At 39.8% G+C, this 10,303-nt stretch overlaps 3 protein-coding genes across 8 annotated transcripts; 2 read left to right on the top strand and 1 right to left on the bottom strand.

Moving 5' to 3' along the window:
• Positions 1-424: 424 nt before the first annotated feature.
• Positions 425-5,445, top strand: bud13 (BUD13 homolog). The gene is made up of 10 exons (XM_067494255.1): positions 425-594; positions 728-815; positions 1,351-1,435; positions 1,518-1,985; positions 3,534-3,778; positions 3,907-4,015; positions 4,220-4,358; positions 4,480-4,661; positions 4,763-4,844; positions 5,078-5,445. Exons 1-10 carry the CDS (start codon positions 455-457, stop codon positions 5,169-5,171), a joined length of 1,632 nt encoding a protein of 543 aa, XP_067350356.1. The 5' UTR covers positions 425-454; the 3' UTR covers positions 5,172-5,445.
• A 152-nt stretch (positions 5,446-5,597) lies between these two features.
• On the top strand, positions 5,598-6,782 carry snrnp35 (small nuclear ribonucleoprotein 35 (U11/U12)). Its single transcript, XM_067494263.1, has one exon. It carries the CDS (start codon positions 5,866-5,868, stop codon positions 6,553-6,555), a length of 690 nt encoding a protein of 229 aa, XP_067350364.1. The 5' UTR covers positions 5,598-5,865; the 3' UTR covers positions 6,556-6,782.
• Positions 6,783-6,871: 89 nt separating this feature from the next.
• si:dkeyp-69c1.9 (uncharacterized) lies at positions 6,872-9,750 on the bottom strand. 6 transcript variants are annotated; one of them, XM_067494256.1, is made up of 5 exons: positions 9,345-9,750; positions 8,959-9,214; positions 8,467-8,568; positions 7,747-8,035; positions 6,872-7,659 (listed from the first exon to the last, which is right to left on the bottom strand). In XM_067494256.1, exons 2-5 carry the CDS (start codon positions 9,143-9,145, stop codon positions 7,524-7,526), a joined length of 714 nt encoding a protein of 237 aa, XP_067350357.1. In that variant the 5' UTR covers positions 9,146-9,214; positions 9,345-9,750; the 3' UTR covers positions 6,872-7,523. The 6 variants fall into 6 exon arrangements, with proteins under 6 accessions (XP_067350357.1, XP_067350358.1, XP_067350362.1 ...); XM_067494257.1 differs by having other exon boundaries at positions 8,476-8,568; positions 9,345-9,746; XM_067494261.1 differs by having other exon boundaries at positions 7,747-7,803; positions 8,476-8,568; positions 9,049-9,214; positions 9,345-9,664.
• Positions 9,751-10,303: the final 553 nt, after the last annotated feature.

Genomic DNA, 10,303 nt, shown 5'->3' on the forward strand with positions numbered 1-10,303 from the left:
TAAACGACGTAGATGATCACAAATGCACACCGTTATCTCTGTAAGCAAACTTGTACCCTTTAAGCAAATTATTTTTAGTGATTAATGTAGGTTACAGTTTGAGCAATTGAACACATAGCTAAATAAGGCAAATAAATAATAGACAAAAGTCGATTTTTTTACTTTTACTATTTTAATGAAAAGCACAGTGATCTTTCATAATCACACAATCGATCAGTTGGTGGCCGGACAAAAAACGGCATTGTCACTATTTAATGTACCCTTTGTTGGATTTTCTTTTTAGTGGTTATGACAAACAGATCTGCTGTACGTAGTTACAATCCAAAGAAGCAAAACTATTCACCAAAACCTCAACATCTTGACATACACATATTGACATTCATAATCCCATCACAATGCTCAAGAGTGAAAGACTTGACCCTCGGTTCTATCCGTAGATTCCGGAAATATAGCGATGGCCGCTCTCGCTGGAAGTAGCAAAGGAACGTCACTATCTAAGACAGAGTACTTAAAACGTTATTTATCCGCTGGTGAAGATGCCAAAAAATCACAGGGGAAACTTAAGAAGAAACGGCGCAAGGTTTCCGAGAAAGGGTGAGTGTATCGTGACGTCTCAGTGAAGAGGTTGCCCATCAGGTTGTGCGTTTTCTTGGCGTTAAGCTAACGTTAGCAAGGCGCTAAGTAAAACGTGTATATACCAAACTCACCTTTACTTATTTTATTCAAGGCTCAAGATAGTAGACGATGACATAGACTGGAAACAGATGGTCAAAGAGGAGAAAGAGATTGAAGAGGACGAAGAGGAAGCTCCAGTGGTAAGAACGTGCTAGCTAACGTTATCTAAACTAGCTGTCTGTTTTTTTAGTGAACCCCTCACATCCATGTAAACAATAGAAAATATCTGCGGGGTTTAGTTCTACATATGTAAAGCATTGTTTTGAGGCTTTGTAATGTTTTCTAATTTACCTTTGTCAAACGTCGTGTTGGGATTGGTTATCTCTATTTAAAGACAAGCACAAGCAATAACAATTAATTTTTTTTCATTTCTGCTTGAAAACTGACTACCAGTCAGTATCAGTACTTACGTTGCATCAGTCTACTAATATTTGTTCTTTTCAGCTCTAGCTGTGATATGTTTTTTTTTCTGAAGAATGAAGGCATTTCATGACATTGATGCAAAATAATTTCTTTTGACATAATGTCTGGCATCCTAAATTGTTGAGTATAATGTTCTCATAGAAGCAGGGATAAATGCAATAGATGGAATGAAAAGCTAGACATGCACATATATTTGTGTTCTTTTATTGACTAACCATTATTTGAACCTTCATCTCTTGTTTGTTTACTCAGATTGCTGAGATAATTGATGATCGACCAGAAGAAGTGAAACAGTTGGAAGCCTTTAGAACCAGCAACAGATGGAAAGTGATCGGAGGTAATTAGTATTTTTGAACAAAGCACAGGGAACCCGTGGCTGTGTGGTATCGTAATTTATTTTTATTGTGCTGTTTTAACAGATGAAGAGATAAACACAGAAGAGGGGAATGAACATCAATATCTAGAGCCTGTGGAGCCAAGTGGGAATTGTCATGACTCATCAGAGCTGTTACCTAAGAAAAGGCAACATGATATTCCTGTTAGAAAGACCCAATCTGACTCTCCAGAAACATCCATTCCCAGAGGAGCTAGGCATGATTCTTTAGACATGTCCTCTTCTAAGAGAGTTCGCCATGACTCTCCAGACATATCACCTACCAGAAGAGGTCGGCACGATTCTCCAGACATATCACCTCCCAGAAGAGGTCGGCACGATTCTCCAGACATATCGCCTCCCAGAAGAGGTCGGCACGATTCTCCAGACATATCGCCTCCCAGAAGAAGAGGTCGGCACGATTCTCCAGACATATCACCTCCCAGACGAGGTCGCCATGATTCTCCATCATCTCTAAGACATTCAGGGAACTCAGGAAAGGTGCAAGGCAAAGGTGAGTTAACATTTTCTCAAAATATTCATTAACTAATGATGTAGAAGAGCAAAACTGTTAGTATCTGTAATGTAATGTACTGTACTTTATTATCTGCTTGCATCAAAATGTGATTCCTCTTATGGTTTAATGAGATGGAGTTCTTTTTGTTTGCTGACTGCTGTAGGTCTGCTCAACCACCTAAATTAAACGAAACAAAGTATGGCTTTCTGTTTTCGTTGCTGTGGGAGTCGTGTTGATAAAACCTGCAGCAGAAAATTGTTGTCTGGCCGCTGCCAGATCACGCTAATGCCAAACTTTAACAGAAGCAACAGCTTAATGCAGTCCACTGCTGAATCTCCAGTGCTAACAGTCAGGATAATGTTTGACGGCTGTAATGAAATGTGATTCAAATATCAATACAGAGGTAATGAACTGTTTGAGTAAAAATGTTTTTACCTGATGGCAATAATTAAAGTTGTTTGAAGTGTTTGTGTGCAACCAGCCGTAGCATCTAGTCTGATGGCCAAAAAAGTCAATTTCAGTTTAATTTTGGGACCAGATTTGGTCTCATTAGACCAGAAAAATTCAATTCAAAAGTTCAGTTTACAGTCTTTAATAGCCATTTGGCAAACTCTAGCATAGATTAAATTGGTTTTTCATATTCTTAGACTAGTAAAGAACCCACACAACAGTTGTTGTATGTATAATGTCTTCCTTCTTAGTTGCTGAAGCTTAGAGTAGTCATAGGTGTCTTGGTGGCTTTCCTCAATATTTCCCCTTGTCACTGACCATGAGTGCATTTACATGAACTTAAGTAACCAACGACTTGGAGAAACTTTTTTTACATGCACTTTAGAAACTTAATTACTGGAAATCTATGTATACATGCAAAGAAGAGTGTGTGTCTGTCTGTCTGTAGCAGCAGAGTGACATTGCAGCACAAACTGTCTGAATTTTAAAAACTCTGCAGAGGATATTGGCTGATTTAGACTTCTTCAAGGCACTTTGTTCAATTTAAAGTTTTCGTCAGATTTTAGGGGGACCCTGAACCCTGTTAATGATCTAACAAGAACCCGGTGGTCACTCTGAAAGAGCTCCAGCACTTCAAGCAGAACAACCATCTCTGCAGCACTCCACCAATCAGACCTGTATAGTAGTGTCCAGATAGAAACCACTCCTCAGTAATGGGCACGACAGCCCACCTGAAAGACTCTAAGACCATGAGAAATTCTCAAGTCTGACGAAACAACGTTGAACTATTTAGCCCGAATGCCAAGTGTCATGTCTGGAGGAAACCAGACACTGCTCACCACCTGGCCAATACCATCCCTCCAGTGAAGCATGGTGGTAGCAGAATCATGCTGTGGGGATTTTATTTTCAGAAGGACTGGGAGACTAGTCAGGATTGAGGGAAAGATTAATGCACCAAGAAACATCCCTGATGAAATCTGTTGTAGAGAGCAAATCTTTTTCTACTTCCTGTGCAGGATAATGTAAAGGCTTTTGTTTTGTTGTACCACTATGTCACTAAACAATTTCTTATTTTTTAATTTATTTCTTTTTCAGAGTCATCCCCCACCCTCAGAATAAAAGCCAGGGCATCAAAACGTTCACCTGATCTGCACCGATCACCACAGACAAACAGAGCTCAGAACAGGCATGATTCAGACTCAGACCAATCACCTCCAAGGAGGCTGTCAGAAGCAACAAAAGGCTCTGATACGGACCAGTCTCCACCCAGGAGGCGGCCACAGAGTGGAAAGGACTTGAATGAAGATCGGTCGCCACCTCATAGGCATGGCCATTCCCAGGTAAGCATACGGAGTATAAAGAAAAGTTCAAAGTGTAATACGATGTGCAATTTGTATCGAATTACTGTAAGCATACAATCTCCAGTTGATCAGACCCATAAACTGTCACTTTTACTTTTTCTTTTTAGGGTCAGAGGATGCTTTCTGGAGGGAAGGCAGGTCTCGTTTCTGTGGATTGTTTAAGAAAAGAGCAGGAGGAGAACCGGCGCAGAGAAAGAAACAACCAGCCACTAGAGGGTTTGCTCAAGTTCTCATTTATATTATAAATTTAAAAGCAGCTGTTGATGATCTATCTCTCAGGATGTTCTGTCTCATAACGTCTCAATGCAGACTCTAAACCCTTATTTCTATGGTCATAGTTCAAATAATTCTTGTAAAGATGATAAACAAATTAATCCTCAATCAGATAACATTTTGTATCTGTTTTACTGCTGGGACTAGATGAATCTCGCAATGCTCAGACGGTGTTCCGAGACAAGAGTGGAAAGAAAAGGGATTTGGATACAGAGAGAGAAGAACAGAAGAGGAAGGCTGGAGAAAAAGCAGCAAAGGATCAAAAATATGCTCAGTGGGGGAAAGGGTGAGTCTGCATTATATTTTCATTCAACAGAGAAGGCTACAGTTTGTGATTGTAACCACATAAACAAATGTGTTACATGCCACCTTGTTTCCACAATATATCATATATCATATATTTATAGGTTGGCCCAGGGCCAGATGCAACAGCAGAAACTTGAGGATGCGCTGCATGAAGCCCAGAAGCCACTGGCACGTCACTACGATGACGAGGATCTTGACCGGATGTTGAGAGAGCAGGAAAGGGAGGGAGATCCAATGGCTGCGATGCTTAGGCGAAAAAAGGACCGCAATACAAAGACGCAAGGTATTAAACGTGACATACATTTTTCCCCGAGCAGCTTTATATAGAAAAATGTTGCTACCACTTACAGAATACATGGCAACCATCTCATTTTTATATTGCAGAAAAGCCTCGGTATAAAGGCCCAGCTCCTCCTCCAAACCGATTCAATATTCAACCAGGGTATCGCTGGGATGGAGTTGACAGGTACAGCATATGTAGTTTTAAATGTAGTGACAAAATCAGATGCAGTTGCTGTCTGATGAATATAAACTCATAGCAGATCCTTCATACAGTAATCCTGATGACAGTTGTGCCTTCTACATTGAGTTGAACTTGATCGGGAGCTTTACTGTAGTACTGCTCTGGTGCATCAAATCAATGAGGGAGTAGGGTGTGATTCTAAAATCAAAAGTCAAATTTCATTGTGTGTCTTGCAGGTCCAATGGTTTTGAACAGAAACGATACATGCGGATGGCTGATAAAAAAGCAGGCCAGGAGGCAGCTTATAAATGGAGTGTAGAGGACATGTAATAGCAGAAAATTACAAATCACGATCTGAGTTGAAGTGTGAAACCTCTGATTCCTCTAAAGAATTAATTTAGACACAGTATTTAATCTGCACAACAATGTAGAATGTTTATTTTTCCAAAGCAGACACTGTAAACAGACATCACATTATAACAAATGGATTCACTGCTAACTGTACATAGTAAACTCAGAGCAGTGTCAGGACTTTGTAATTACTAATTCAATGTGCAGTCATGATAAATGTATTTTCACTGTTTTTATTAAATACTTTTGTAAAGTGTTATGTCCTGCATTACATGTGTTAGCTTATTACACACAAGAATTTGATTATTTCACAATGTTTTAAAATTTATAACATCTATTTTTATACAATTATGATTGCAAACTATTGTACTTTTTATGTATAAGGACAAGCCAAGACTAGCATTTACTACTTCAAGACGGCTTAACCGAGGACGTAGGAACCTTTGATAATGTGATAAAGTGACTCGCTTTTCATTACGGAACGTTTTTATTAGTGCACTGACGGTTGCAAGCTACTTCCTGTTGTGATACATAAAGAGTTACAATCGTGCGACTTCATCGTAGCTAAATAGTTGTAGCTAAATATCGTTATCAATGAATGTACCAACATTACCGACTACGAAACTGTGGCCGAAAGTCATCTTTTGAATAAGGGAGGCTATTTTTTGGAAAGATGGTGGATTGGAGTCCAATAGCGAAAGTATACGACCCGCTGAAAGCTGGAAGCATTGATGGCACCGATGTGGAGCCACATGACCTGGCGGTATGGAGGGCTATGGGTGCCCGCTACAAGCCCAACAAAGGTGTCCGTGGTGATCCGCTACTTACGTTGTTTGTGGCCCGCTTGAATCCTCAGACGACCGAGGACAAACTGTACCAAGTGTTTTCCAAGTACGGAGACATCCAGCAGCTGCGGCTGGTCCGGGACATTGTCACGGGTTTCTCCAAAGGATATGCCTTCATCGAATATAAGGAGGAGCGGTCTGTGGTGCGGGCCCGCAGGGACGCCAACAAGCTGGTGGTGGAGCAGCATGAAGTGTTTGTGGACTTTGAACAGGAGAGGACCCTCAAAGGATGGGTCCCCCGGCGCTTCGGGGGCGGGCAAGGAGGGAAGAAAGAGTCAGGCCAGCTGCGGTTCGGGGGAAGGGACAGACCTTTCCGTAAGCCCATTAACCTCGGTATGGGCCCGGGGCAGAAACGTGGAGGTGGAGGGAGAGACTGGAGAGACTGGGACGACCGTGACCGACACAGAGGATCTGACTGGGCAAGTAGAGGTAGAAAAGATGACAGGGACAGACGCAGACAGAGGGAAGACCGCCGATACGATGAAGGCGCCAGGACAGACGGTGATCCAAAGTATTGATCTCACCTGGGTCAAGTAAAATCATTGATCCAGTGGAGGATTTGTCAGGCGAACCGAGAGGGTCACTATGGCTAATAGTTTGCACACAGGAAAGCAAATGGAAAGAATAAACATTTTAGTTACATAGGTGACCTTAATATGATATGTATAAGTTTGGACATGAAGTCACACATTTGATATTCATTATATTGTACTTGACATTTATATAAAATAAAACGTAAACACAATGGTGTCGCTTTTCTCATTGGTTTTGCAAAATAGGCCATTGAATTTATGTTATTCTCTTGACAAGAAGAACCTAAGTCAAAACCACCAGTAATCATTTAGAGAGTTTTATTGTTTGAAAATTAACCTCACAGAGCACTTTGGATAACAGGAAACATCTGTGAGTCACATGTTCCAAATTTTTGTTCTGCTTCAACAGGTGCCACAGTGTGGATATGTTGTTTAACGTATTAAGATGTAACATCCAATGAAAACTGAAATGAAAAGTTTCACATCAGTCTTTTGATCTTAAACCCAAATGTCTTCACCGTACAACAAAAACAAAACACGAACAAAAAAGCTAAAAACTTGTGTTGACAATTCTATACCTTAAAATACTCAATATGTTTTAAACGGAGTAGAATTATAAAGAACTATGTATGAGATAACAACAGACAAGTAAATGTAAAGGATAGACACGACCCACAAAATCCTACCAAACTACAGTGTTTTTACAAAGTAATGTTCATTGCATAATTGTTCAATTACAACATCAAAATAAAACAAAGTTTACCATTAGAGCAAATACCCAATGGTACAATATTAAATATGAAGACATGTTCTGCACTTGGTTAGACGTGGGCTACATTATGACTCTTTGAGAATATTTATAAATGTAAATGCATTGCCCTGTTCAGCAGTCAGAGTCTGATGTGGAAAGAGACCATGTATAACCGGCGACATGCATATGCGAGCTGACTTCTTTAACACGTTGAAGACTGTTCCTTAGAAGGTTCTTTTGGTTGTCTGGACAAGGCTGCTGTCATCCCACCAGAACTGCTTGGATTTCTGATGGGCCAACCACAGAAAGCCTCTCTTTGGACTGTGCTAAACTTGATCCTGTGAAGCACAAAACACAAAGATGCTGACAAGCTGCTCTCTAGACCAAGTTAACCTATATTTTGATATTGAGAAACTCTCTATCACCTGAATGCAGGGTTGATGCCAATGTTGTCCGGCTGTGGGAGGGCAGGTGTTCGTCTCCTGCGAATAGAGGATGGAGGAGGGTAATCCTTCTGATACTGTGACTGCATCTGTGCTATATCTTTGTTTGTCACTTTAGTCGACCCCTGCTGTGGATTAGTGTTTCCTTCTTGCTCGTCCTCCTCTGGTTCTTTGTCCCTGCTGGTGCTGTTTCCTGTACCTGTTTGTCTTGAGGATGTAGGAAATCTTGAAGGATGGTGCGACTCCTGCTGTGTGTTGTGGGCAGTATGGTCTGAAGGGCAATCGTAACTTTGTTACACTTTCCACAAAACAAGATTCAGTGGCAGGCTCGTCTATTAAAGAAGAGAAAACCATCTCTTCCAAGCATCATATCTAGCTCTATATGACACTAGTCTCCTTTAATATAAACCTGTTTTTATATATATATATATATATATTTTTTTTTTTTTTCGGTTTGTATTTTTTCAGTATAATGGTGGCATAATAATGATATTGCCATGTGACAGATTAAATCTTTAAATGACATAAACTCATAAAACATTTTCTCAAACTCTGGCCTCATACAAACCGTTTCCAAAATAAACACATCTGCAGAATATCTACTAAACACAGCACACAGGCTCCATGTCCACTGTCTACAGCAAATCACTCTAGTCAACTACACAAACACAAGTCACAACTTATAAGATAAGGTGAGTTTACTCTGTAGACCTTTGCCTCTGTTTTGAGGGATGGGCTTTAAACAAAAAGCTTCTTGTGCTGTGGTCTGCATCTTGGAAGGAGTGTCTGGGTAGAGGAGAAACCCTTGGGAAATCAGAACACAAAAGAGAGTGTAAAAAGTGCCAAATTATAGGAACACAAAGATTTCTGATTTTAACTGCTACTGTATGTATCAATGACATGGGAAGTTAATTCAGTTACTGGTGTACTTTTAAAAAATTCTATCTCTTTACTCTTTAATAGACAATTTTTTGTGTTGCGTTACATTGCAGTTTTACTATCATTTGTATGTAAGAGTGTGCGAATCGGTGAAGGAGAAGCAACATCGTAAAGCACTTTATACATTAAGGTAGAACAGCACTATATAAGTGCAGATTATTCACCATTCTAGTTCTAATATTTTTTTTTAATCACAGAGGATGTGGTAGTGACTTCTATATTAAAAATACATGCAACACTACAAAGAGCACTTACCTGAATTTAAAGAACTAAATCTTATAAAGACTGAACAATTTACACCTATTGGAGCTTCAAATGGTGCTGGGCACAGCAGCAAACATTTACCTGCCACTGTCGGCAGTTCCCCTCTGTAGGCTCGACTTCGTAGAAGTACTTCGTGGTGGCGACGTGGGGACTGAAGGTTGGCATTTTCAATGAACATTTTGTCTGTCGGTTCTGGGGTGTGCTGTCGGATCACTGGCGCCACCAGCAGCTCTGAATCGTTGGATGTCTGGAAAACATGTACTTTAAAATGATCACAGGTGTAGTGTGTTCAGTAATAGTAGAGAATAGAAACAATTCACACTTTGGTTGCATTTGAAATAACAACCAGCATAAACCCCCGAAACTTTATTGCTTACCTTATATGCAGACACAAAGCAAATAGTGCAACAGCTCTGCAATGTTTTCCTATCCTGTCCAAACTGTCTCTCAGTACTATGTGTGTGTGTCTGTGTGTGTGTTAGTCAGCCAACATACAGAGCTACTTAAAGCTTGTTTAGTCCAGTCGTCATGGTGTTCTATTCTTCTCCTGTGAGTGACAGATACAGTATGTACCAAGTGAGACAATAAGGGAGCAGTCTGACATTGTTCAGCTAATGCTGAGCTCAGCCTTGTTTGTGTGAGTTGTCTAAATGCCACATCTTATATCAGTTACCCAAATATACAATAGCAATTTATTGATGCTAGAATCATTTTGTCCACAATTATATTTATTCGTGTCAAACAAAAAAGAAAAAAATAATCATTGTAACATTTTCTATGCTCAGTGGTTGCCCTGGAGCATTTGGCCTGCACACAGCAATGCTGTGCCTCCCAGTGTTCAGTTGGCATAAATCCCAGCTGTATTTGTTCACATTCAAGGACCTGTTTTATCCTGTAACATTTTAGTAGCAAACCTTACTGAACTAGGAAAAAAATCTAATATTTTACCATATGTATTTTAAGGTATTTTGTGGTGGGAATGCTCCTTTTATCTGTAAGTCACTTTCATATAATGCTAGTAATAATAGTCTATTGTGTGCATTGGGTTTAAACGGGCGATTTAACCTTATCTGTCACAAACTTTCACTAGTATGTGTGCACACTGATACTGCTCAGTGATTACAGTGACAGGACACAGTAAATGAAAACACTAAGTTAATATCTTTAAAAATATGTCAGTGACACAACAGATGCAAATGAAAGAAAACGTATATATCTAGAAGTTGTACTTGACTGAAATCAACAGTATAAGTATTTCTATTTATTTATATTTTTACATTTTCTCTTCTTTTTTTAACAGGGTCTAACTCATGTTTCTTCTTAAGGTTGACATACT

The sequence above is a fragment of the Channa argus genome, chromosome 24 (assembly GCF_033026475.1).
Source record: "Channa argus isolate prfri chromosome 24, Channa argus male v1.0, whole genome shotgun sequence".
In the NCBI taxonomy this organism is placed as follows: domain Eukaryota; kingdom Metazoa; phylum Chordata; class Actinopteri; order Anabantiformes; family Channidae; genus Channa; species Channa argus.

Bases quoted from the DNA above. Each gene is read 5' to 3' on its own strand.
- bud13 (XM_067494255.1), top strand. From the start codon at position 455: ATGGCCGCTCTCGCTGGAAGTAGCAAAGGAACGTCACTATCTAAGACA. The intron at 595-727 runs GTGAGTGTATCG...ATTTTATTCAAG, and splicing joins CGCAAGGTTTCCGAGAAAGG to GCTCAAGATAGTAGACGATG. The intron at 1,436-1,517 runs GTAATTAGTATT...CTGTTTTAACAG, and splicing joins CAGATGGAAAGTGATCGGAG to ATGAAGAGATAAACACAGAA.
- snrnp35 (XM_067494263.1), top strand. From the start codon at position 5,866: ATGGTGGATTGGAGTCCAATAGCGAAAGTATACGACCCGCTGAAAGCT.
- si:dkeyp-69c1.9 (XM_067494256.1), bottom strand. From the start codon at position 9,145: ATGTTCATTGAAAATGCCAACCTTCAGTCCCCACGTCGCCACCACGAA. The intron at 8,036-8,466 runs GTAAACTCACCT...ATTGCCCTTCAG, and splicing joins CAGAGGCAAAGGTCTACAGA to ACCATACTGCCCACAACACA. The intron at 7,660-7,746 runs GTGATAGAGAGT...TGTGCTTCACAG, and splicing joins GGCATCAACCCTGCATTCAG to GATCAAGTTTAGCACAGTCC.